Source organism: Podarcis filfolensis, assembly GCF_964270895.1.
Source record: "Podarcis filfolensis genome assembly, chromosome: 14".
Classification (NCBI taxonomy): domain Eukaryota; kingdom Metazoa; phylum Chordata; class Lepidosauria; order Squamata; family Lacertidae; genus Podarcis; species Podarcis filfolensis.
The window spans coordinates 13,181,049-13,208,677 of NC_139616.1; the positions used below are offsets into that span (position 1 = coordinate 13,181,049).

The window sequence follows — 27,629 nt, forward strand, 5'->3', positions numbered from 1 at the left end:
CCTGGTATCTGGTTCTTGGACTGTGTATTCTATTCATTGCCGAGAACTCTAGCCTTGCAATTCTAGGATGCTATAACTGGCAACAGAGTAGTTTAAAGAGGACTCACTATCAAAGAGTTTAAGGCACCTGCTTACTTAAACGACAAATGAAGAGCTCACAAATTCAATTTTGCATGTAGATATTATAGGATATGCGGATTACCCTTCCAGTTGGCTTTTGTCATTGGGGCCTTATTTCAACTTTCCCCGTAACTGATTATAGCAGTGCTAGCCATTCAGTTTTTTACCTAAGGAGAGTAATAACCATCCAGTTTATTTTAGTTATTTATTGCATTTATATACCACCTTTTATCTTCCAGGGATCACAGGGTGGGGTACATGGTTCTCCTCCTAAATGGAGTACCATTTAGAGATTATCATGTAGCTATCTGGCATCTTGTTTTGCTATAGTGCTATTATTTTATTGAACATTTTCATTGTTGTTTTACTGTTATTTTTATTTTATCGTGGCTTATAAATTGCAAAATAAACAAGACCAAATAAACTTGCCCTAAATTTTTTGCTTCTACCAAATAAACATGCCCTAAATTTTTGGTTCTACCACCACAAATATAGCTCAAGCTGTACACCTTCAGCTTGCATATTTTTATGCTGGCTTAAAAACAAAGACTTAACACCACACTACATTGCAGCCTTAAATTTACTAATGAAGGTTTACACTGTATCTTTACATCAATCTTAAACACAACTATTACAAGTCCATTCTTTTCTTATGAAAACCACTGCTACTTTGGTAATAATCTACAGAAGAAAATGAATAGAAAGAGAGCAGTAACGGTTGTATTTTACCTAAAAGTACAATTTAAATATGTAACGAAAACATGTATCACACAGGTACATTAATAAGAGGAATAATTTTAGGAGTCCAGGGAATGGGAAGGCAACAACTAATTCTTCAGAATTACTAAAGCTAAGTAGATATGGACTTGAACAGTCCCTTGGATAGCAGACTACTGCAAGCCCCATGTGAAAGTGAGATTTAAAATTTTAAAATTTAAAACATAATAGGGAAATATGATACTATTTGGACAATATTTCATTATTAGTCATTTTCAGATTAGAAAGCTGTTCACCCAGTACCTGTTAAGTCCAGTTTTCTTTTTAATACCCAAATCTACATAAGAATCAGTCATGTCTACATTCAATTCTCCACCTGGGTCACTGAGAAACACACCATGTTTCGCAGCAGATTCATATAAAACCAATTCTTCTTTAAGTTCCTTTAACTCTTCCTAAAACACAGGGGTGAGGGGTGGAAGATAAACAAATCCAGAATAGGTTAGGAATATAGGCCTGCTAACATTTAACCAATTATTATGACCGATTAATGTGAGTCCAAAAGATGTGCAATTGCGCACAGCACCAAACCCAGAAATAACAAAAAATGTCATGAAACACGTCACTAAAAGGGTGGAACGGGAGTGAGACTCGCTTATACACACTACAATGCGCACAGGGGCCAGGAACAGAAGCCCCTGGCAAAATGGTTGTTGACTGTAGTCATAGCTGAGTGTGCAGTTAAGCATCTGTTTAATTTCTTAAAATACCTATATGTGACAATGATGATCTGTGGGCCAAATAAAGTGAAACTGGTAAGATATATATATTATTGTCATACCCTTCCCCCATGTTGGGCACCATGTAGTATCTGATCAAAGGAATTTATCAATGAAACAGCTTCAGGGACTGACAGACATTCATTGGGCCACTTTATTCTGGAAGTGTCTGAGTGCTGTCTATTACAACCGACTGATTACTGGAAGAATCCAGGTGTGACACTCAATGACACTGTCTCCAAGAATTCGGGGCAAATGCCTGGTGAAAAGACTCCTTTGATTCCTGGATTTCATTAAGGTGGGTTGAATGCAAGAGGTAACCCTATAGTATGCACAGATATCTTTGATGGGTAATAAAACTTCATTCATTCATATTCTTAATGGCAGCACACTTCTCACTACAGATATGTCATTAAGTGCCATTTTTCCGCTAGGAAATACGGTAAATATAAAGGAAATTTTAAAGTAGGCTAAAGCTCCAGTTCACAATGAATGCATAGAATAGCCTTTTGTAATGTCTGCCTACATCATCCTCCACCAATAAAATGAATCAATCGTATGGTGTGATGAAAGAATACACGGGATAAGGATTACTCTGTATTTTGCACACTTGGGGGGGGGGGAATCCCACGCATATTTACTCTGTTGTAATACTCAATGAGTTCAACATCAAGCTCTGTAGTAAGTGAATTTAGGACTGCTGAAATTAGTGACAGTAAAAATAAACCGTTCAGTCGAGTCTCCAACATCACAATGATCTTGGTATACACCAACATACTCTTTTTTAGAATATTTATAAACCATTAAAAAATATCAGGGCAGCAAAGTGCAATAATATATGGGCATACAAGCATAGAATGCAGCATAAAAAGCTTGGGAAATCAGTAAAGGTTTAGACCTGGCAACAAAAGCATTTCAAGGCTACTGCCAGGTGCACTACCATGGAGGGAGTGTTCCACAAACAAGGCACCATAAGAGAGAAGGCCCAGTTAAGATAGTTTTGAGAAGAGCCTCCCCTGGACATCTGAAGACATAGCTAGACTGGTATAGGGTAAAGTGTTTTTTCAGGTATTTGGACCCCATGCTGCTTAGAGCTTAGTAGGTAAGCACCTTGAAATAGAGCCCAGGCCAAAATCGTAAAGTATTTAAACAGGATAATAAACCAACCTGCAGAGCCTTATTCATTTCATTGCTTATCAGCTGGACAGACTGGGCTTGCTGAAGCTGCATGCGTAACTGATTTGTCTCCTTCACCAAACCTGAAAAGAAAGAGCTGGAATTAATATATCGTGAGTATACAGTAAGAACGGCGGGGGGCGGGGTTTGTCAAGTGACCTTGACTAAGGTCTATTTTGGCATTAAGAAGAATATACATTAATAACTCAAATTAGAAACAGTAATCAGGTAGCAGCATTTTTAAATGTACCCTTTTAAAGATGCACTGAAACGCTGGATTTTTCTACTACAGAGAGGATGTGGACATTATGGCCCTGTGTGAATGGAAGGTACTCAAGTTCTCGGGGTTATTTAAAAAAAAATCTTTTCCAGCATTTGAGACTGTGGCAGCTTTATTTCCTTTGAGTTTTTCCTTGCACTTTAAAATAAAAGTAATGATGAGTACATAAGACATGTCCAGTGTTTGCTTTTCTTTAGCTTGCCCGAAGCTGAAGGAAACTCTGAAACTCTGCCAAAAAAAAAACAAGATGAACAAGGCTGGCTTGGTAAAATAGTTAAGTTTTTGGGTTTTTTTTTTAAGGAACAAGATGTCTAAATGTATACAGTGGTATCTTTAATGTCACTTACAGAGGCATTTCACAGTATTTCTTCAGCCAGCAGGAATATTTTTCAGTGTAGAATTGGCAGGGCTTATGTCACTTAAGTATCACCTGCCACACTCATCATCACTTATTTACCTTGTTACGTAAGGTTCGCTTAAAAGGAAGTTTTATTCTGCTGAAACTTTCCATCTTTCTCCTTGCAAGAGGCCTCTCACCACCTAGGTATCCGATCTAGTCTTTTTTAGGATGGCACTCTAATCAAATAAAGTGCCGTATGAGCTCCGTCATAATGTATGAGCAATCCAGGATTACTTACGTATTATGAGGGACTTTCTTAATTCCTACCTCTCAAATAACTCTTTTTACCACTGATTTGTTGGCCAAGGAATACCTGTACATTTGCCACGGAATCCTAGGTGTTTTTCAGAGGATTCTAGGGCGCAGCATGTATGGTGTTTGTAGGATTCGCTAGGTAAGCTTGTTGGGCCAACTTTTCACCCTACACCAGGGGTTGTCAACCTGGTCCCTACCGCCCACTAGTGGGTGTTTCAGGATTCTAGGTGGGTGTTAGGGGGTTCTACGGCACAAGCTGAATCCTCCTTCCATCGAGCACTGGTGGGCAGTAAGGAAATTTTACCATCAAGAAAGATGCATTAGTGGGCGGTAGGTATAAAAAGGTTGACTACCCCTGCCCTACACAAACCAAGAATGCATTCCTAGAATGTGCCCATTAATCACCTGCAGCTGTGACTCAACAGCTTTCTGTGATGTCAAATACACAGGTTACCAGGGCTCTGTTATAGTTGCTGTTTCCATTTAGGAAACCTGGAGTTCCTCAGAAACAAATTCAAAAACCAATAACTATCATGCTCAGCCAATACTTAAGAATAGCATTCAGCTATTTTCCCGAAGGAACTGACAAATGGTTTCTTCATCTGCACCTACCTAGCTTTACTCTAAAGGTTACTGTTTTGAGACTATTGTGATTTTTCAGGCAAATACCTATTCAAAATGTGAGCAGATCTTCATTCATGTTTGCCACCAAAACAATGCAAATATGACAAACCTGTCTGCAGCAGATTTGCACACTGGTTTTGGCTTTCTTCTAGACTTCTTGAGAGCCGACTGATAATTTCATTTTTTTCCATTTTGCTTTCCTCAAGAGTTCTTTCAAGTTGTTTCACATGTTCCTTTAGATGGCAGCAAAGTTCTGACTGATAAAAGAATTGTATAAAAAGATTCCAATCAATACCTTTACAAAAAAATTATGCCACTTTCCCCCTCCAAAAAGGACTCAAATAAACTTACATTAAAACACAATTATCAAACTAAAAGCAGCATCACAGAACCAGAGCACAAAAGAGGCAAAACAGCTAAGCAATAGAATCAAAAGCTTATTTAAAGAGAAATGTCTTTGAACACAAACAGCAAGCAACACAAACACACACCAGAATGGGTGTCAATATAGGCTACATTGTTCCCAATCAAGTTTAATATTAAAATCATCCATACTTCACAATTGGGTTTGGGGAGGGGTGTGGAACATAGAAACATAAAACTATTTACGTATTCTCAATTAAATAACACAACAATTGGAAAAAAAATGTATAGACATTTTGTTTTTTTCCATTCCATTGTAAGCCATCTAATTCATCTTCTGGAACTCAGAGTTATACCAGCAGTGGAAAAGTTTAAATAGTTCCAAACTATAGTTCCTCATAATTTATTTTAAGGGGAACCAAGTTCTCTCAAGCTGGTTTTTGCTCTGACTTTTTCTTTAAACAGTACATCACAGTAAGCGTAGACATCATGACCAATTACCTTTTTTTTTTTTAATTAATCCACCCTCCTTCAGTTGAGATTCCTTAAGTATGTCATTTGGCTGCTATTAACATTTTTGCTTCAATTAGCAATTCGCCACCAAATTACCATGTTCGGATTGTTATTATTATTTTAAGATGTAAATTCTTTTTTGGGTAACAGACACAATGGTATATTATATCCAATCATATTTTGCATATTTTCCAGAATATCTTTGCACAGGTGCAATATACATCATATAATCTGCTTCATTAGTGAATTTTTTTTAAAGGGAGAGGGAAGGAACAGAAAAATTAAAACAAGGCTTTAGGATGGTTCAGGTATCACAAACTTAGTCCAATAAACTGTGGTTTCTTAAATGAGCTGTTGCAAGGACAGCTTCTCCTGGCTTGATATATGAAGTTACTCTCAGAGTTATTGCTATTGCCTCTTGAGCTTTTTGTGGGATGAATCAACTTTCTTTTCAGCCACATCCTTCAAAATGGTGCCTCCAGCACTCAGCCAGGAGGGTGGCTTTTTTCCTCATGTGGGTGTAGAAAGAAGTAGGAACATAAAAAGATTAAAAGGAGTGCCTAAAGATTTTTTTTTTAGTTTAGACCACCCCCTTCTCAGATCTTTTGTTATGTCAGTCGGTAAAGTCTCTTTAAGGTTTTAAATCACTTCTTTAGTAAATAAAAATGAAGGTGGGGAAGTATGAACCAGTCCCAAAGATGGATGCTTTTGATAATTGACATTTATCAACGTTAAGAACAATGTCCTTCAGGGGCCTCTGGTGGTGACCCTGGGAAACTGCAGCCCAATTTAAAAAGAGAAAAAAGGCTGTGCTTCTAATAGTGGTGGGGCAGGAAAGAAAGCTGGAATATAAACAATTTGAAGTCAAGTGATCCCCAATTTTTTAAGAATGATTTGCTGAATTAGATCTTCAGCATTACAGAATCTTGTCAAAGCAGGTCCATGACTGGAAGTCAAAGGAGTGAGGATAGTTACCACCATCTGTTTCAATTTCTAAAATAAAGGAGAAAGCCACTGAAGACAACTGAGCTCTGTGGTTTTGTAGTTCCCATGCATTCTGTATGCTTCCCTTCCAAGTGTATTTTCAAATGGAGAGTTGGTATTTAGAATCTTTGTCAGATGGGAAAAGCAGAACATCACAACTTTTCATGCCCTCTGTGTGATATTTTCAATATTGTAAACCTCAATCTGACCTGCTCCTGGAATGCTATATTCCTAGCATCCAGTTTCTGCTGCAAAGACAAGGCTTGTTCTTCATGTTTCTGTTTGAGTGCTGTAACGATCGCCTCATGCTGCTCTCTTGCACGCTGGAGGGTGTCAGAGCGTCGAAGTTCCAAGAGCTGCTGCTGCATGGTTTCCATTGCAACTTCTGCAACTTTAGACTGTTTGATCAGCTACAAAAACAAACAAAAATCAAACAGGAACATGTGTTAGTTCAAAATGATTCTCTAGCCACCTTAAAAAAAATAAAATTATTGACATAAATACTCTGGTTACAAAGTATTCTTCAGCTTCTTAAATAGAATGCCATATCATATGCTACGAAGCAAGTATTGTGCAACTACCGTATTTTTCGCTCTATAGGACGCACTTTTTCCCCTTCAAAAATGAAGGGGAAATGTGTGTGCGTCCTATGGAGCAAAGAAGCCATAGCCCTGCGACCCTCTCCCGGCTGGAGAGGTGACGCGCGCCTATAGCAGGAGCCTCCATAGGCGTGCGTCACCTCTCCACCCGGGAGAGCGCGCGCGGGGCTAAAGCAGCCCCCCGCGACCCTCTCCTGGCTGGAGAGGTGACGCGCGCCCATGGCAGGAACCTCCATAGGCGCGCGTCACCTCTCCACCCGGGAGAGCGCGCGCGGGGCTAAAGCACCCCCCCGCGACCCTCTCCCGGCTGGAGAGGTGACGCGCGCCTATGGCAGGAGCCTCCATAGGCGCGCGTCACCTCTCCACCCGGGAGAGCGCGCGCGGGGCTAAAGCAGCCCCCCGCGACCCTCTCCCGACTGGAGAGGTGACGCGCGCCTATGGCAGGAGCCTCCATAGGCGCGCGTCACCTCTCCACCTGGGAGAGCGCGCGCGGGGCTAAAGCAGCCCCCCGCGACCCTCTCCCGGCTGGAGAAGTGACGCGTGACTATGGCAGCAGCCTCTCCGCTGCGCCTTTCCGCTGCTCCCTGACCTGCTCTTTGGGGCTGGTGGTGGGCTCCCCCCCGCCAGCCCCAAAGAGCAGGTCGAAAGGAACCTGAAGCCTGGAGAGCGAGAGGGGTCGGTGCGCACCGACCCCTCTCGCTCTCCAGGCTTCCAAGGTAGCCGCCTGAACGCACCTTAAACGGCACCTTGTTTTAGAGCGGGAAAACAAGAGGGGGAAAATTCTCCCACTCTCTGCACAGCGCCTCCTGCCACTTCGCTGAAGGGGCGCTGGGCAGAGAGCGGAATAATTTTTTCCCTTCTTCTCCCCCCTCTAAAACAAGGTGCGTCCTATTGTCCGGTGCGTCCTATGGTGCGAAAAATACGGTATATTCGGCTAAGAATATCCATAATAATCAAGTTTTTAAAAATGCTAATACATAATAAAAGGCCAGTTTTGCTTGAAAATTTGGACTGTTTGCATACTTCTTTCCCAAAGCAATTGACAGCATGTAGTTTTCTTCAAGACTATGATGTCACACAATTTTCTTAATCACTGATTAATTTCTGGATGATTACTGTTTCTCTAAGATTTATCTGAGATGCTATCAACAATGAGATACAAGAACCCTTTGATTGTTTTTTGTATGCTGCTTAATATGATCTAACAACATTATAATTGGATTTAGTTGCAGACTGTATCCTGTAATTCCCCTTTTAGTATCTCTGATATCTTTCCAAACAATCCTAATCCAGCTGAGTGAGTCCTACTATATATGGGTGATGGCTCTCTTTTCTTTATGACATCACCAACAAAATTCTGAAATGTTGCAGTACTTTGGCAAATCTTTTAATAACTATGAGAATTGCAATAGTTACAGTACCTGCTCCTCGTTGGCAGCTAGCGTCTGAATTTGTGTCTCTAAAGCTTTTATTTGGCCTTCAAGCTGAATTTCCCTTTCTTTGGCATTTTGATGGAGTTTTTGACTTTCCTGGAGACTGAGACACATGCCATCTTTTTCATCTTTTAAAAAAAAGAAAGAAAAATATTTAAAACCGCTAGATTAAATTTGAGGGGGTGGGGAAAAGGACTACAATGTCTACCTCTCAAAATGGCCCATGGGTGGTGGGGAGACCAAATGATCTTGCCCACTGGTTGAATTCTGTTCCCTACCCCTGAAATAGAGTCAGTCCCTGCTCACAAGCAATTGTAAACATTAATACAAATGCAGTGATCAGCATGGAAAGAATGAACACACAATTTGTCTCCAATGAAGTAATTTAAATTTAGGATCCAGATTGGTGTAGTTTTAATTTAATGAACACACAAATTATAGTTTGGACAATAAATGATAGCAAAATAACAGTGTCCTGCCTTGTTTATTATTTGTAATAGGCACTTCAATATTAACTCTTGCATATCTGGTTGTCTTACTGCCCATTTGGCATTTTATCTTTGTTATTTCCCAAACTTCTAACACATTCTGCCAAGAATGTAAGTGATCTCGGTCAATAATCCCAAATGGCAGTGAATTAGGGGAAACAGCCTCAAATTCCAAATCAGGATTCCTTCTGGATCTAATCTGGCCTATGGGCAGGGGGCTCCCCACCACTGCCAGAGAAGAAAATATTTTATTTCTAAGGGAGCTAGAATCCTCACAAACCAAACCAAAACTCTGCAGGTTTCTCCCCAAGGCAAAGAGATTTACCTTTTACAATTGCAAGCTGATGAGACAGATACCTAATCTGCTGGGCTCTTTCTTCCAGCTGGTTATTAAGTTCTTCCAGTTTTCTTCCTTTTGCTTTATTAAGAACCTGAAGTTGCAGAATCTGCATGTTGTCTGGAGAATCTGTCAATTCAGATACAACTTCCAAACATCAGATATTAAAATATGTATGCTTTCCTCAACTAATATAAATATGGCCATATATTTTTTTAATGGAGGGATAATTATATCTTGATAAAAATATCAGAAGTTTTGCCAAATGCATCTTTGCTTCTCCTTTTGATTCCCACCCCCCACCCCGATTAGATGGCAGAGCCAACTATGAAGCTTATATGCAGGGATCCGAATATTTAAACTCCAAAAACCCCACAAATGAAGTCTTTGCTGTCCCACAGCTGCTGGGCAAGCAACTTTACCTACCACATTCTGGCATTTAAGTGGTATATTAATTACTAAAATAAACTGAGGGAACTCAACCCACCAGGCAATAGCTCTGTGGCTGTCTGCAATTTGACCATTCATATAGACTTCTTCCTTCCTAGTTCCCATTCAGTTTTTGTTTATGAATCTTACACAAATCATATGATGGAAAGGCAGAGAGCCTTCCACAAGATCAAGGGTGGGGCGGTCTGAGCGCGTGTCTTGTGAGGCTTGTTGTGAGCAGCTTGCTTGAAGGGTGTGTTCATGGCTGGCTGATTTATCTGCAAGAGAAGGCCCCTTCAGGATGTGGCTGATTTTTTGTTCTGCTGGCAAATAGTGAGCCAATCACTGCAGCAACTATCAGAGCCTGTGTTTATTATGGGTAGGAAATGTCTGAAAGCTGCTCACTGTGAAGGCAGTACACCTTGCAATACACAGCTAATAAAAGGGCTACCTCTGCCAAGGTGCAAAGCTCTATTTTGTAGGGATGAGTAAACGTAAATGCTGGCCTGAGTGTGCAGGGCTGCTGAAATAGCTGTTACTCTTGTCAAGTGGGCAGTAACATGCCTGGGTGCCTACAGGTGTTGATTCATAGACTAGAATGAATATGAATACACAAACACACACATATTACACACAGACTTAATTCACCTTGCTATGATAGGATGAAATGAAATGATACAAAGAAGCTGTGTGTTTGTCAGAGACGCTTTGTTCTTTTGATGTGTGTCCTGACTCCCCTTCTGAAATCTAGCATGTGCCGAAATTGCTCTATAGCAGGGGTCAGCAACCTTTTTCAGCCGTGGGCCGGTCCACCGTCCCTCAGACCTGGGGGTGGGGGGCGGACTATATTTTGGAAAAAAATTATGAACGAATTCCTATGCCCCACAAATAACCCAGAGATGCATTTTAAATAAAAGGACACATTCTACTCATGTATAAACACGCTGGTTCCCAGCCAGTCTGCCGGCCAGATTAAGAAGGTGATTGGGCCGCATCCGGCCCCCGGGCCTTAGGTTGCCTACCCCTGCTCTATAGGGTGGGAGGAGTGCAGGAAGAAGGATAGAAATATTAATCCCTAGGTACTGTGGAAAGTGGTGTTGGTTTTTGTGCTAAACGTAGGGACTGTACAAAGAATCACATTGTCCTTGTGAAACAGTTCTTTTTTCATTGAGCGAGCCTTGAACGCCTGGCTGAGGTAATACTACCTGGAATGCTACTTTTAAGGAGAGTAGGCACAGAGAAACCAATCTGGTGGGTTTAAAAGGAGGCTGACCTAACACCTTCAGGTCCATGTGTAGTCTCCAAGTCAGAAATCTTTGAATTGTTGGTCAGCTAAGGAGTGCTGTCCTTCTGAGGAAGCTTTTCACTTGTAGATGTGGCCAACAGACCTGTGGCTCACCTGGGATAGCACTGAAGTTAGTGCAGAAACTTGGTGTCTCAGTGTGTTGGGCTTGAGGCCCTATTCCACGCCAGATTATAGGAACTGCAAGAACTCTGAATCCAGGTTCCAGTTTGCCCATCCACTTTCTATGGCACCATCTGGAAAAGGCTCCCCACAAAAGGCCTCATAAATCCAGTTAGTTGATGCCTTCTGGAGGCCAGAATTGCGTCAATCACCTGTGTAGCACGTCCAGTCTTCTGGAGTCTTTGCCTCTCAACCTGAGAGAGGTCCAATATTGGCCTGGATTTTGGAAAAGGCATGCCTGTTCAGTGTTCACTCTCCTGGCTGGATATAGTCTGATTAGGTAGTCTGTTGTACTGTGCTGTGTTACAAGCAAGGCCAGGTTTTCTTCTGCAAAGATAAGGAAAGCTTGTGCCTCTTTTAGGAGCAAGCATGATCTGCCGTCCCCTTGATATTCTAGGTGTGCTTTTGTGGTTGTGTCTTCTGTCAGGACCAACACTTTTGTGGCAAATGGTGACTGTGAAATGTCTTGGTGCTAGACTGACTGCCCTGGGCGCTAGCCAGTTTATGGTGTGTGTTGCTTCACTGCTTGGCCAAGTTGTTTGCGCCCCTTAGTGTTGGCAGTGTGCATTTGATTAGCTAGGATGGATCCAGCCACCAGCTCAGAGACTGTTTCACCAGCTTGTGTGTGCATCTTCATCATTGCAAAGGTTTTTCCAATTGGGAGCCAAAGAAAACAGTAAAGAAGGAAATGAAGTTAGGGTTGTTTTTTTAGAAAATACTTGAGAAAAGGAGCAAAAAAGAGATAAGGGCAGTAGCAGGAAAGGAAGCCAGCACAGACCACAGACAAAGAGAGCAGACAAAGAGAGCAGAGCAGGGGAAATATAGCCACTTTAGGAGAAGGCAGGGACTAAACTGAAGAAGCCTAAAGGGAAAAGCACATACAGATCAACTAGTCACATGTCCCTGACTTAGGCAAATCACAGGGCACTACCATCTATAAAGGATATCTCATCTGCTACCCTCAGAACATCAATTCTTAGATTAATTAACAACTTACCCTCACCAGTACCCAAAAATTCTTGTTGCATCTCTTCAAATGCATCATTTCTTCTTGTTGCATCTGGAGAAATAGGGACTGGTTGCTGGATGTTATTCTGGTATGGCTTATATACTACTTTGTAAGGCTCCACAGTTGTTTCTGAAGTGCCACATTGCAACTACAAAAAAAAACCACCATAATTTCTTTAAAAAGTAAAAGTCGCTTCTTACATTTGTTATCAGAGTTCCAATACCCAATTATGAAATATACATGTACTGTATAGTGCCACATATAAAGGAAGCATATATAAGCCCCATTTTTCCCTTTAATACATATGACTGGATTCCTACTCCTTGCCTCTCGTCACCCATGTACTTGATTTTTTATTTTATTTGTTTTTTCTGTTGTTGTTTTTTTACAAAGTAATAATCATAAATAAAGAAGAATAAAAATGTGCACCCCACCACCAAGACCATTCCATTGTAACTATCCAACCTCCCAAAATTTCAACACCTCTTGCAATGGTCTGACCCCTTTCCATTTTAACAGTACAAATTCTACAAACACTTTCCATATCTCCTCAAAAGTATTTCGCCTGCGTATTCCTCATCTTACCTTAATGGCACATGTTAATTTATCATTAATAGCTATATCCCACACCTCTTTATACACCCATGTACTTAAAATAAAACACTTCCTCTATTTTCTATTTGTTTCTGATACCAGGCTCAAACAATATGTGAAATGTAGTACCCAAGAGCTTAATTTGGAAACCATTACTTGGAAATAAGTCCTAACGATTTCAACAGAGCTTAGACCCAACTCAGAAGTGCCAGATTTGCTAGTTGAAAGTTACAAACTGACTTAATCTTGAGGTTGTAGTTTTCTTGCAATGCCACTAGTTTTTACAACTCTGGAAGATGAGTATCAGGAAATGAGAAAACAAAATAGCAGCTTCAAAGAGTCTACATACCTTCAAGTTTTCCTTCTTAGCATCAATTAAATTGTCTGCTTTGCTGTGTTGCTTACTGAACTCTTGCTGGTGACCATTTGTGTATGGCCTAAAGTTTTCTGGAAGGTGATATATATTGTCTTGTTGGTAGTGGCTAGATGCTTTAAACCCATCTCCTCCCAGATACACTTCATCAGATCCATCCTCACTAGCTCTGCCAGAAATCTCATACATGCTTTTATCTTCATCTTCATTGTGATGTTCTGACCAGTCACTGCCATGCATTTCACCTTGGAAGTTGCCTTGGTCATATAAAAAGCGCTCAGCATACAAATTCTGACCCTGTTCATAGTCCTGTGAATAAAGTTAGTTAGCACAACTGGGTACTAGTTATGTTACAGCTAGAAAAGTTTACAAGACAACATGAATAAATTATTATTTTGCAAACCTGAGCAAAGATAAAGATAAACAAGCAAGCAAGCATGCCAATCTAGTCCACTGTATGTCGTATTAACTTACACTTGGTGGATTTGTTGCAACTGGATGATCATTCCATCTGTTGGCATCCTGATCCCAGGGTTTCTGTGCTCTATAAAGAAAGCACATAGAGCCATAGGAAACGTGTGAGCATATGTAGCATTATTGTGATATATATATTATTAGCTGAACTTTTTTCTTCATCTGGCCTCCTACTCAGGCAGTTGATGTTGCTCATATAGTTACAGTGAGTGCCATTTGAAAATTTATACACTGTCGGGAGTGGGTGGAGGATAATAAAGAGAGTCAAGTTTCTTACTGTTCATGGTCCTCTGGTGCACTGTAATCAGAGAGGTGATCGCCGCTGTCTTCTAGCATATCATGGGGAAGGTCTGTTAATAGCTGCTGCAACTGAAATAAGACTTATTATAGTTACATAAACATGCAGAAGGTTGGACTAGATGATCCTCAGGGTCCCTTCCAACTCTATAATTCTATATTTATTTGATTCTATGGAGCACATATCCACTAACTCGACTTGTGCTTAAGCCAAAGAGGTTTTGGCACCTTCAATACCAAAGGAATTAAACTGAGAAGGCATGCTACATTGTTCTGAAAACACCATACCATTATAATATTGCCACCACAGCACATATTATTCTTTGTTTGGGCCATGAACATTTGCACAAAAAGTATGGAAGATATTCATTCTCATAAACAAGGCAGGTAAGATGGAATAGAATCATAGTAACACATTCATTTATGGGAGCTGACCTATTGCACAACCTACACATAGATGCCTTTGAGGGGCATGCTTTGCTGCTACCCAAAACAGGAAGCAAGATTAGAATTCATCAACTTGTTCAGCGCAAAGTTGCACATCGGAAATATATCAAGAACTGTAAGATTGTAGCTCAAGACAATTAGGTTGCATACAGACATGGCTGCAGCAGAACTCTGCTAACTGGATGTTTCATAGGCAGAATTCAGAGAAGGAAGCTGTTGTCGTTGTTGCTACTAGTTGCCCCTGCATCTCCTTATATTACACCCCCATGACTGCAAGAATCTGCTCTGGAAGGTTTGGGGACCCTATGCAAGTGTGATAGTGCTGTGGGATGCAGCAGATGTCTCTGTTGGATCAGAGCCCCTTGGGGGAATGGAAAGACTGTTTGCGGATTGGACACTCTGGACCCAATGCCTGTAACTGACTACTTGAAAATAATCAGGAGCGATAGGTTACCCAATCACCAGTTTTTTTGTATGAGCTTATCCCTCCTCTATTCTAGCACTCCATTCCTCACATTTCTCAGAATACAGGGTGGGAAACTCTCCCCCAGCCCTCTGTCTGTCTCTTACACCCACACACAGAGTTCTCCACCTCAACTCCTAGATGCCTTAGAGAAGCCAGGACAGGTAGCTGATTTGAATGTTGCACTGTTTGTCTTGACATGACATTATATTGATATGAAAGCCTGCCTGAGGGAAGAGGTGTGTGGCAAAAGCTATCCTATCCTCCTGGCCTGAATACTGCCTCCTGCTTAGCTCCTGGAATTGATGGAGGGTGGGGTTTTATCAAAGGTAAAGGAACACCCACAACTGCTGCTGACTTCAGAAAGGAGTTGCTGCTCTTCTAGACAGAATCTGTCTAGACAGAACTATATAACTGCGTTACAAGAATGGTAATACCCTTCCCCAGTATTTCTTTGTTGAGGAAGTTACTTTTCAGCAACTAACTAAAATAAACTTTCTTTACTTACTTGGAGCAAGGAATCCTGTATAGAGTGCACCTGTTCTTCCAAACCTTCAGTGAGGTTTTGGTACTTAGAATGGATCTCAACTGATACATCTGTGCAGTACATTTTCTTTTTTTCACGTTACTAGAAAACTGTACACAACATAAGCGATTATGGTGTTTTAAATTAGATACCTAATTTTTCTTCATCCTAAAACTAGCAAACTTCATCCTAAAACTATACACGTTTGTTTATTAGAGGAAAGCATCAGCCCACAAAAAGAATAACAGGCAAATAGGAGAAATGCCTCTCTCATATTTTAGAGTGTGATTACTATATTACAAATCAAGGGGTAACCACATAAGTAAGACTGCACCAAAACCACCAGGGAAACTATACTTCTTCTTTTTGGCATGGGAATCAAGATTCTAAAGTTATCAAATTGTCATCTAAATGTTCTCAGACGTTCCAAGCTATACACTATCAACACCTTTTTGTTCAATGTTTACAATTACTATTTCTATATTGACTAGGGATTCAGTACTGCACAGAACTGAAGTGAAGTAGATGAGTTTCTTCTAAAGATCCTCTCACAAGAGGCAGCTGGAGGGGAGCAGGAAACCTTTGGGGAGCGGAGGATGCTGGAACTGGATAAGTCAAGGTATAAGAACAGAGAGAGAAGGGTGAGCAAGGCCATGGAAGGTTTTGAAAGCAAAACTGAGGACCTTGCACAGGATTTGGGAACTGATAGGAAGTCAGTGTGGGGATTTAAGGAATATGATGACAAGAGAGGTGAATAATTTTAGTAGCAAAATGTGAGTTGACCAATGTGAGACAACAGAAGGCCAGAAGTGGGAATACAAAAGATGCCTAAGACATTGATTAATTTTTGCTGGGGGAGGGGCAGGGAGAGAGGAAGGGCTGCATTTTTATACTGTTGTAAAGGAGAAAAGATTGCGCCTGTTGTACAAGGATTTCAGATCATCTCTATGCAGGGTTTCCCAAACTTTGATCTCCTGCTGTTTTGGGACTATTGTTCCCATCATCCCTGACCACTGGTCCTGCTAGCTAAGGATGATGGGAGTTGTAGTCCAACAACAGCTGGAGACAAAAGTTTGGGAAACCCTGCTCTATGGATTAGACGAGGGATGGAGAATCTCAAAGCCAGAGACCAAATGCAGCTCTCTCCTTCTGGCCCTCAGGACTATTTGTAAGCAACAGTCTCTTCCTGGCCCTGTTCCCCACCATCAAGCATGTTGCCTGGCTGGAATGTGCCCTTTACTATTATAATCCCTCCTGAATGAAGATATAAATATAGATTGATAAATACACAGTGTGTGTGTGTATACCTCTCACTTTGCTGTGGCTGGAAAATAGTCTGCTACATTAAGCTAACAAATTACACCCACTGGTCATGCCCGCTTTTGCCTCTAGACTTGCTCACCACTGCCATATGGTCCCCTTCTTCCTGGCATGCTTATATCACAGGTTTGGGATAGGGGGTATACAGAAAAATGTCCAACCAAGTCAGTCCCCATTTGCAGTATGAAGTGGTAGTACAGCCCATAAACATGTTTACACCTCTGCAAAAATTAGGGAAGCATGTCACCATCCCGGTGGAAGGCAGGGAATTAATTCAGTTAGTAATCAGCATACCTAAAGGAGGGAAAGTTGGGAGTTTTTAAAGCCACAGAAGGTGGCTTCAAAAAAAAACAAAAATCAAGGGTCTGGTGAATTCCATTTGATATCTGAACACGAATGCATTCTGGCAAATTATCCTAGCTTACTAGTTTGAGATAAATACTGTAGCTGTGATACTGTGAAAGCCAATTGCAAGGTGTATTAAGTGGGACAGGAAGCATATCCAGCAAGGAATACTTTCCCCCTTTAATGACCAAACTAGACAAGAAGCAAAACAAATTCTATGCTGATTATTTAGCATTAATGCAACAATGACAGGAGATTGTACTGGTCAGCTGATGGTGGTGTAAGAGCCACTCTGGTTCTCTAGGACCAAATCAATACAAGTATCTTGCTGCAATACAATTAACCAGCAATAGTTTCCCTATAAGCCCTCTTGACACAACTCCATTTAGAAATTAGCAGATTTGTGTGTTTTCTCTCTCTCCACAAAATATACAGAACTCTCAGGGAAAACTGATACACAGCAAAATCAGTTACATGTGCAACAGGCACCCTAAAACACTAAATAAATTAAACTAAATGTATAAGAAACACATACTGAAGTGCTGCATAGAACAGCAGAATCTCTCTTCATAACCAAGAGAGGCACCCACATTCCTAAATACTCCAGATAAGAGAAGGCATAATTCACAGTTCTGTTACAACAGCTGACTCCAACATGTACAGAAGCTTAAGAAATAGCAAATGACAAAAGCACTTTATTTAAAGGTGTTTTTTTAAACAGCCAGCCACACTAATAAGGAGCTGTTTCGGTGACATCATGAGACACTCAGGTGTAATTTCAAGAAGATTATGATGTCACTATAAATGTCTTTCCAAGACAACAGTATTAGTCTTAACATAAATCAGATTTCTGAGGTGGAGTCCAATCCCAGAATAAGAAAGTCACAGAAAAAGCTCAACAACCATACAAGTTGGACCTGCCATTATGATCAAGAGCATAGAGCAACTCTTCTATGAGGAAAGGCTACATCATTTGGGCATGCTAGAGGTGTAAAGATTATGCATGGCTTAGAGAAAGTGCATATAGAGCAGGCTTCTTCAATCTTGGCCCTCCAGACATTTTGAGACTACAATTCCCATCATCCCTGACCACTGGTCCTGCTAGCTAGGGATCATGGGAGTTGTAGGCCAAAAAACATCTGGAGGGCCGAGGCTATTCTTTCCTTTCAATATTATGTTCTTCCCTTTCAAACTTTCTTAAAAGTTCAACCAGATGATTTTAAGACAAGATAGCTGCTGGCTGATGTAAATACGTTCACCAGCTATAGAGCTATTGTGGCTAGTAGCTGACCTGTTCTTCATGAAGTTGTCTGATCCTCTCTTAAAGCCACCCAAGTTGGTGACTGTTGCTATTTCTTGTGGAAGTGAATTTCAGAATTAACTGTGCTCTGTGTGAGGAAGTACTTTTCTTTTGTCTGTTCTGAATCTTTCAACATTCAGTTTCATTGAATGCCCACAAGTTTAATTTCATGAGAGATGGGGAAATTTCTCTCTCTATATATCAGGCTTCCTCGTGAATTATATAATGAACTGTTTATCATATGCTGCCGGGCCAGATGGGTCATTGGGCTGGTATGTCAGGCTCTTAATATGTTCTAAATCATTTCCAATGTGGTCCTTAGTGCTGAACAAGTCATCTACCTCAGCATGAGAAAAAAGGAAAGTTGGGGGCGGGGAGAGAATAAGAAACATGAAGTTTTGGCAACTCTTAGTTTTTACCTCTTGCTCCCTAGCATAGTCCTCCTGGTCATATTCTTCATCTTCATGTTGTACTTGCAAAGCTGCGCTGTCAAAGTCAAGTGACATGTTTGCAATAATGTTTCTTGTTTCACCTGTGGTGGGGAAAAGAAAAATTACACAACTGCAATTAATAATAATAATAATAATCTTTAGTGAAAGAGGAAAAGAGCCCTCAAACATACAGACACCGATCCTAAAGCGACGTTGCCATTATAGCCAGAATTTGTTAGAGCCTTGTTACTTAAAAATTCTTTGATACTGACTTCACTGAGACGGACACGCTCCACGGGTTCTCCGTGAAGGAGTGGTTGTTGGAGGGGATTTCTGGGGCAACGTGGACGCAACACAACCCCTAAAAGCTTTCAAAAGGCACATAACAGCATAGTAACATAACAAGAGTTAATGTTTGGTTGCCTGTTCATAAGCAGCCATTTGGCCTATGTTACACCTTTTCCTAAAGACTGACCCCCTCCATCCTACCCCATCCCAAATTTTTCATATAACATTCCCTACTTGCAGTTCAAGTGCCAATTTTGTTCAGTTACATTACTATGCTTAGAAGGTTTGGTATTCTGAAGTAGAATATGGTTGTGGTAATTCATCACCAGACAGATACAAATAGCAACTCCCTATATAACCTTGAAAACAGACCATTTTAGTCTCAAATAAACACCTCACTAAACCTTCCAATCACCTCTAAATTTATTCTCTGCATATTATTCTTTAAAAATTAATCTCAAGATTTGCTAACAAAATTATTATTTTGCCCCATCTGTTATGCTTTTGATGAGTTCTGTGAAACTCAATTGGTACTTGAGAGATTGAGAAATGCCTTGATGTTTGATTGCTGCATTTTTATAGATCCAACCCAGACTCTTCCACTCTTCAGTCTAAAAAAGCTAGCCTCAAGCATCCAACCTATGAATATAAAACACTATTTTATTTTATAGTTGCTTTGCATAGCAATGTTTGCAAAAGAATGTGTAAATTGATGGCTTGCAGAGTTTACCTGTTACACTAGCAGGAGACGGGACCAGGAGAAGTTAGCCAACCTTTTTGGTTCTGACCCTCCAAACTGAAATAAAATTCCTTTCCCTGAAGACCCTGAGAGAGGCTAGAATCCATGAACCTAAATTCAAAGAATGGCCAGCCCTACTCAGCCTAAGTTCAGAAAGATTAGCTTGGGAAATGTATTATGTGTTGAGTGACTGAAACCTTGCTGAGTGAATAAGGTAGCGGGAAATATTTTGTGACGCTCCCACTATTCCTTCAAATTATAACAACATAAGAACAGCTCTTCTGGATGAGGCCATAGGTCCATTATATTCCAGCAGCCTGTGAGTGGCCAGCCAGATGCCCAGGGAAAGCCAGCAAGGAGGACCCAAAAGCTTAACAACACCCTTCCCACTTGTGATTCCCAGCGGCTGGTATTCAGAGGCATACCATCTCCAACAGTGGAGGTAAAAACAGAGCCATCATGGCTAATAGTATCCTCCATGCATTTGACCAATCCTCTTCCCCATCTCTCGGAAAGCCTTCTCCATTAACTTCAGAATTATATATACTTCCTTACTTCCAACTGGGATTTTGTCAAGCATCTTCTGCAAGTCCCTGGTCGCCATTTTTGTTTTGCAAGCCGCTTTGAACGATCAGAAAAGCAGCCCAAAACGTTAACAAGCAATGTATGTGTGAAGTTCTTTTGAAAACGTATCAAGAACTACTTCTAAAGCACTACATAGCATGGCACCTTTATGCACACAACCCTGTAAATGAGTATTGCTCAAAAGTGTGCCTTATTGAGGCGAATTAGAATTCTGCCATTGGAGCATCTCAGGTTAGGCTGCGAAGCTGCAACCCCACATCTATTTAGGCAGGTCAATGGTACGATTGCCACCTGTCCAGTGCGTTTTATATTGATACAGTTTTGCCCTGTATTTCAGGTCTTCTCTCTGCCAAGCTAGAGATCCTCTCCAAATGCCTGTGTTTGAAAGGGTGTGTGAAAAGTCATGCACAGTGGTACCTCGGGTTAAGTACTTAATTCGTTCCAGAGGTCCGTACTTAACCTGAAACTGTTCTTAACCTGAAGCACCACTTTAGCTAATGGGGCCTCCTGCTGCCGCCGCACCGCCGGAGCACGATTTCTGTTCTCATCCTGAAGCAAAGTTCTTAACCCGAGGTACTATTTCTGGGTTAGCGGAGTCTGTAACCTTAAGCGTATGTAACCTGAAGCGTATGTAACCCCAGGTACCACTGTATTTAAGCTCCGAGTAGCCAAGCACAGATTTAAAAATCCATGTGTGCGCGCGCGCGTGTGACATGTATTCCAGAGAATAGGCTGCAACAGATCACAATGGACTGCTTTCAAGTCGCTTCAGCACCAGATGAGAAAATAAAACCCCATTTTGCCACAAAGGTGGCAACCCTAGACAAGGGGGCTAGTCAAGGTAAGCGGCTACGTCAAGCTTCCTCAGTTTTAGAACAAGAGCGTCCCTCTTTACCATAGCGAAGGACATAGGTGCCTATTTAAAACATTTTGTTTCTAAAAAAAAAACTTCGTCAGAAAACGGGGTGCGAGTTGCGAGGGAAGCAGAGCAGGCGAATTCGACGTCTAGGCCCGTTTCCATGGCGACGCCCAACCACCACCCCCCCCTCCCTGGGCGCCCCCGCCGCGCTGAACCCCGCCCCGGGTTCCTACACGAGCGAGCAGCGACCCCCCACTTTTTCTTTCCCCCCCCCCCACTCAACGAGCAGCCGAGACGCCTCACCTGTTCCCCCGTCCCCACGCCGCTAAAAGCGACCCCTTCCCTCTTCCGCGTGACGACCGAACCTGTCCGCCGTTCTTTGGATGATTGAAAGAAAGGCCGACCAATAGGCAAGGAGACAGCCTTTCCACAAGGCGGGGGTGTTTGAGAGAAGCCGGTAGGCGGTGGGCGAAGAGGCGGGCTTTGCTTTTTGTTTTCCCTTTCTTTCTGCTCCAAGCTCGGTTGCGCCGCGAAGCCTTTCCTTGTTTGAAAGCTGGCGCGGCTGGCGGCGGGAAAAGGATCCTGCTCGGCGGTTGGATGGAGGTCTCAGCCAATCGGGAGGAGCGCAAAGGACCAGATAGTTACAGAGCCGGCTGCGGCTGCGCTCTAAGCACATTGCAGGCTGCCTGTTGGAAGGGAGCTGAGTGTGTGGTTTTGGCAAATGGGAGGATTTCGGCTGTCTTCCAAATAGGAATTATTCCGGGGCTGGAGGTGGGGCGGGGGGCATCCTCTGTTCTGCCTTCAGGACCCATTCACCTGCTCATCTTACACAGGGACAGAACAGAAGGAGCGCATTGTTGGATCAGGCCCAGCAATCATAATCATAACAATTGTTATATAGTGGTACCTCGGATTAAGAACTTAATTTGTTCTGGAGGTCCGTTCTTAACCTGAAACTGTTCTTAGCCTGAAGCACCACTTTAGCTAATGGGGCCTCCCGCTGCTGCCGGAGCACAATATCTGTTCTCATCCTGAAGTAAAGTTCTTAACCTGAGGTACTATTTATGGGTTAGCAGAGTCTGTAACCTGAAGCGTCTGTAACCTGAAACATATGTAACCCAAGGTACCACTGTATTTCTATACACCACCCTTCAAGGATCACAGAGCAGTTTACACTATAAAAACAAAAAATACATAACACAGTAACAAGCAAAAATAAAAGCCCCCCCCCCCCTCATTTAAAAATGCCATAGATGGTTTGATTAGCCAAAGGCCTGGGAGAGGAGAAATGTTTTTGCCTGGTGCCTAAAGATATGCAATGAACGTGGCAGGCGATCCTTCCAGGGAAGAGCATGCCACAAATGGGGAGCCACCACCATGGGCGGGGGCAGAACTGAGCTATCTGTGATACAATTGATCAGTTAAGTATTTTTATTTATTTGCCCATGGCCACCACAGAAAAGGCTCAGTTGCTGCTCTCTGGACCTCTTGTGGACGGAACACAAAAATAATGGCTTCGGATTATGATTGCAAGGTCTGAGGCGGTTCATATGGGGAGAAGTGGGCTTAAGGTGTTGTGGTCCTGAGCTGTTTTAAGGCTTTATATGTAAAAACCACTCCGATTTAGGCCCGGAAATTAATTGGCAGCCAATACATTTGGGCCAGGATTATGTGTTCAAACAGTCTTGTCACAGTGAACAACCTGGCCACTGATTTCTGCACCTGCTGAAGTTTTCAAACCGTCTTCAGAGGCAGCCCCATGTATAATGCATTGCAGCAATCTAACCTAGAGGTTTCCAGAGCATAGATGACATTAGTTAAGCTATATCTGTCCAGATAGGGATACAGCTGGGTCACCAACCCAAGCTGATGGAAGGCGTTCTGCACCATTGAGACCTCCTGAGCCTCAAGTGACAGCAAAGGATCAAGAAGTATTCTCAAGCGACATACTGTTCCTGTAGATGGAGTGTAAGTCCATCAAGAGCAAACCTCCCCCCACCCATCTGGTCTAAGGAACTGCCCACTAACAGTGCCTCTGTTTTATCTGGATTGAGCTTTAGTTTATTGGCTCTCATCCAGTCCATTACAGAGGCAAGACGATGGTCCAGCACATCTCATGCCACACCTACAGATGTAAGGGAGCTGTGTCTCAACAGCACATTGCTGACAACGTACTCCAAAACTTCAGATGACCCCACACAGCAGTTTCATGTAGATGCTAAACAGCATGAGGGATAAAATTGAACCCTGAGGAACCCTGCATTGAAGGCTCCATTGGGCCGAACAGCACTCCCCAAGCATCATTGGGTGCCAGAAAGGTGACACTTGTCTAATATTTAATGGGAGAACATTCCAGAGTGTAGTTGCCAGAACAGAAGAGGTCTGATTCCCAAATTGTGCAGAACAGACCTCCTGGTGAGATTCAGGAGGCCCTCAGCTTCAGAACATAGTGATTGGCTGGGTTTGTAAGGGATGGTATGATCTTTCATGTATCTTGGTCCCAAGCTGTATAAGGCTTTATACACCAAAACTGCCATGAGCAGTGTAGTCACCAACAAGCTATCTTATGCTGCAAGCCTTTTGGTAAAATGTTGGGATTCTCAGCTTGGCATTGTGACAAACTGGGTGAACAGTGTGTTGTAAAAAGAACAGAAACAAAACATGTAAAATATACTTGCACAGACAAAGTTTATTTTTAAATGTCATTATTTTAAAAGCTAACCTTATTTAAGACTTTCATATATCCATTGTTGGGCATCCTAGGAGAGAATCGCCATCTATTGCTCTGCCAACTTGTTCAGCTCTTACAAATATGATTTTGGTGGCATTGTGCTAATATATAAAAAGGAATATACCCTGAGAAAACTATCCTTTCCATGTGCAGTGTGGTCTTGAGTATGTGCACTTGGAAGTAAGTTCCAGTGACCAGGTTCATAACAATCAAATCCTGGCTTAATAAACCAACATATATACAAGTGCCATGGACAAGCATGCAGTGGTTTATCAAGTCAGGATCAGAACATCTGAGTGTGGCCGCTGAGTTCAGTAAATATTACTCCCTAGATGTGTGTGCTTAAGAGTGTAGTCTTCTTTTTCAAAACTCCAAACACACTACTTGGTCTCTCTGTTATAAAGTACAGAATTGCTCCAGTATATGCTAATTTACATAATACTTCAGATTGACAACGGCTACAGAGACAATGCAGGGTGAATATTTATTTCTAAGAAACTTAGTTTCTTAACTTTTAGGAACAAAAGAAATCTAGTGGAGCTGAAAAAGAGCAGAGGGAAGGGGAAATACAGAGCATGCAAAATTTAAAAAGAGGAAAGGAAAGTAGCCAGTTTAAAAAGGTCCCCCTGCAAAATAACATACAATCTGTTTCCTGTAGCTTCTCTATATTGTAAACGTAAAATGGAATTTGAGAGTGAAAGTTATTTCTGATACTTGTTGGCGTTATTAGTAAAATCATATTTGAGACTCTCAAAAATATTAGCATCTAACTAGGCTTACCATCCATTAAGTCCATCTCTTCTTTTCTTAAACAGCAGCATGACATGCAAATGAAGCTTCAGCTATCGCTTAACATGTAGTGCTGCTGGTAAAGGCATAGAAGGGCTTTTTGAAAAGTAAGCAAACCTAAGTTTAACCCAGGGTCAGCTTCCATTTCAAAATTATGCTTAATTTACATACTTAGGTTTAGCAAATGTTGCACAAACATTAAAAAGTTTAGGGATATTATTATTTATTACTACTAATGAATGAATCTGATACCTTTCTTAAGCTGTAGTCTTTCTCGAAAGCATACTTACATTTCACTGAAATTGATTAACGAAACTGTGAATTTTGGAGTAGCCCTCAAAGAAAGATCAGTATCATAACGGAAGTTGTTGTTGTTGTTTTATCGTTCTATTCAAATTGACCTGTGGGTTCTTTTATCTCTCTGTTTTTTGGCAATCATATCTTGTATACCTAGACAAATTAATCAACTAAATTTTTTAAAATCCAGTATAAAGATTATTTATTTCCCCACACCTCCTTGGTTAAAAGGCACATATTTCTATCATTCCAGCCAGTTTCTTCGAGTCAGTTTTGCTTTTGCTTGTGATCGTTTGCTTGTGCTTTTATATTTCATACTGATTCTAAAAATCATTAGAAAGTGATTCTGGTGCTTGGTATCTCCTCTCTCTCTTGCTCTCCAGGGTTTTATTTCTGTAAGGTAAAACTGTTATAGCTGTCCAGATGGGACTGTATAGATGTAAAGTAGATAAACACACTGGCAAGTAGATAACACACACGCACAAAGTCTTGTGTAACAGCATCTAGAGGCATCATCTATTCTTTGCAGAGCTGGATTCCTAGGATCCATGTTTCAGAATAGTCACTTGAAGTTTTGTTAGGAAAAAGAAAGGAGGAATTGTCTTGAGGATGGCGTAAGCCAACCTAATTATTTGTTATATTGCGGGTGTCCGGTCCCTTTCCTCAGAGGCTGCTTCAGATTTAATTCACTTCCAGAAGAGATTATTGGCAATTTATTTTCCATGTGGTAACGAATAAGATGATCCACACTGTCAAACACATGATCTTTGGTTCTAACCTAGAAAAGACAGCAAAAAAATTAAAGGCAAACGTTAGTTTTTCAATTGTGTGTCAATAAGGTGGCTCTACAGGGACGCGGGTGGCGCTGTGGGTTAAACCACAGAGCCTAGGACTTGCCGATCAGAAGGTCAGTGGTTTGAATCCCCGCGACGAGTGAGCTCCCGTTGCTCGGTCCCCACTCCTGCCAACCTAGCAGTTCGAAAGCACTTCAAAGTGCAAGTAGATAAATAGGTACCGCTCTGGCAGGAAGGTAAACGGCATTTCCATGCACTGCTCTGGTTCGCTAGAAGCGGCCTAGTCATGCTGGCCACATGACCCGGAAGCTGTACGCTGGCTCCCTCGGCCAATAAAGCGAGATGAGCGTCGCAACCCCAGAGTCGGCCACGACTGGACCTAATGGTCAGGGGTCCCTTTACCTTTACCTTTAAGGTGGTTCTGCATCTCAAACCACCATATTGCACCTGCCTTCTCCCCAGCTTTTCTTCCACTTGCAAAATATTAAAAGCCAGAGTCATGATTGCTGTGTGCTACATCCCAGTAGCAGCTGGTGTGTGCCTTGTGGTGCTGGAGCAGCTTTGCTAACCCAGCTTCTCAACACAGTGGTCGCTGCTGGGCACTGAGCGGGCAAGGGGCTAGATGGCAAGGAGGTTGGTGCAGTGTGGGTGCAGCAGCGGAGCCAATCAGATGCTCACGCTATTGCTATTCCGTTGCACCACCCTCCCTGCCACCTTGCCCCTCCCCTCTCAGTTACTGGCAGGAACCTCTGCACTGGGAAGCTAGGTGAGCAATGTCACCCAACCTTGTTCCATCCTGCTGTCTGCTTCTACTGCAGGGGTCAGCAAACTTTTTCAGCAGAGGTCTGGTCCACTGTCCCTCAGACCTTGTAGGGGGTCAGACTATATTTTGGGGGGGGAGGGGGGAATGAACGAATTCCTATGCGCCACAAATAACCCAGAGATGCATTTTAAATAAAAGGACACATTCTACTCATGTAAAAACACGCTGATTCCCGGACCGTCCGTGGGCCCGGTTTAGAAGGCGATTGGGCCAGATCCAGTCCCTGGGCCTTAGTTTTCCTACCCATGTTCTACCCATGTTTCCTACCCATGTTCTACTTGAAAGACCTACATTGGCTCCCAGTACGTTTCCGAGCACAATTCAAAGTGTTGGTGTTGACCTTTAAAGCCCTCAATGGCCTCGGCCCAGTATACCTGAAGAAGCGTCTCCACCCCCATCGTTCTGTCCGGATGCTGAGGTCCAGCACCGAGGGCCTTCTGGCAGTTCCCTCACTGCAAGAAGCAAAACTACAGGGAACCAGGCAGAGGGCCTTCTCGGTGGTGGCACCCGCCCTGTGGAACGCCCTCCCATCAGATGTCAAAGAGATAAACTACCTGACATTCAGAAGACATCTGAAGGCAGTCCTGTTCAGGGAAGTTTTCAGGGAAAATACACTAAGTGTGACATCTTAGTGTATTTTTGGTCTTTGTTGGAAGCCGCCCAGAGTGGCTGGGGAAACCCAGCCAGATGGGCGGGGTACAAATAATAAATTATTATTATTATCCTGGATCCAAGGCAGCATGCCTCAAAATCCCAGTTGCCAGGGAACAATAACCAGACAATGCTATCTCTGGCATTCTGCACCTGCCCAGTGATCCTCCTAGTGATTATTACTACATCCATTTTCTTAAATGTTCCTACCTTGCCTTCAGGATCCACCAACAACAGATGCTTCGCTTGTCCTCCTTGTAGCCCGCTCAAAACATACTGGCCAGGCGACGTTGTACTTTCACGCACCAAAAAATCCCCATCGTTCACTAAGAGGCTCTCTGCTGCTTTCCTGGTTAACTTTCCATGGTAGCATTCTTCATTCCATAGCTGCTGCTGTATGCCTGCAGTGCTTCCAAGACTTGCCAGGTTCTGCTCAACCTCTTCCAATGATTCTGAAATTAAAGCGAAGGAAATGCAAAGGTCTGCATTAGACAGTGCTTCAAACTAGCACCGGAACTGGAATATTAATAGA

General features: G+C 42.1%; 2 protein-coding genes and 1 long non-coding RNA gene across 7 annotated transcripts in view; 1 reads left to right on the plus strand and 2 right to left on the minus strand.

Annotated features, from left to right (window-relative positions):
- The window catches only part of CEP152 (centrosomal protein 152), a 43,055-nt gene extending 21,592 nt beyond the window's left edge, over positions 1-21,463 (minus strand). The window contains exons 1-13 of one of the 4 annotated variants that reach the window (XM_083586152.1): positions 21,316-21,388; positions 18,530-18,642; positions 15,128-15,255; positions 13,690-13,781; positions 13,413-13,482; positions 12,915-13,247; positions 11,960-12,119; positions 9,057-9,197; positions 8,232-8,371; positions 6,421-6,621; positions 4,461-4,608; positions 2,784-2,875; positions 1,141-1,292 (exon numbers count right to left, since the gene is read on the minus strand). In XM_083586152.1, the coding sequence (XP_083442278.1) occupies positions 1,141-1,292; positions 2,784-2,875; positions 4,461-4,608; positions 6,421-6,621; positions 8,232-8,371; positions 9,057-9,197; positions 11,960-12,119; positions 12,915-13,247; positions 13,413-13,482; positions 13,690-13,781; positions 15,128-15,229 (1,631 nt within the window). In that variant the 5' untranslated portion in view covers positions 15,230-15,255; positions 18,530-18,642; positions 21,316-21,388. Of the gene's footprint in view, positions 1-1,140; positions 1,293-2,783; positions 2,876-4,460; positions 4,609-6,420; positions 6,622-8,231; positions 8,372-9,056; positions 9,198-11,959; positions 12,120-12,914; positions 13,248-13,412; positions 13,483-13,689; positions 13,782-15,127; positions 15,256-17,345; positions 17,496-18,529; positions 18,643-21,315 lie in introns of those variants that run through there. The other 3 variants (XM_083586154.1, XM_083586155.1, XM_083586153.1) reach the window with 3 other exon arrangements.
- Positions 21,464-23,681: 2,218 nt separating this feature from the next.
- SHC4 (SHC adaptor protein 4) overlaps positions 23,682-27,629 on the minus strand; it is a 57,487-nt gene continuing 53,539 nt past the window's right edge. For both annotated transcript variants that reach the window (XM_083586578.1, XM_083586577.1), the window contains 2 exons: positions 27,308-27,549; positions 23,682-25,607 (listed from right to left, as the gene is read on the minus strand). In XM_083586578.1, coding sequence (XP_083442704.1) covers positions 25,458-25,607; positions 27,308-27,549 — 392 coding nt within the window. In that variant the 3' untranslated portion in view covers positions 23,682-25,457. The remainder of the gene's footprint in view (positions 25,608-27,307; positions 27,550-27,629) is intronic.
- LOC310749820 lies at positions 25,537-26,515 on the plus strand. Its single transcript, XR_014541820.1, has 2 exons — positions 25,537-25,668; positions 26,039-26,515. It is a non-coding gene; the product is annotated as an uncharacterized lncRNA (long non-coding RNA).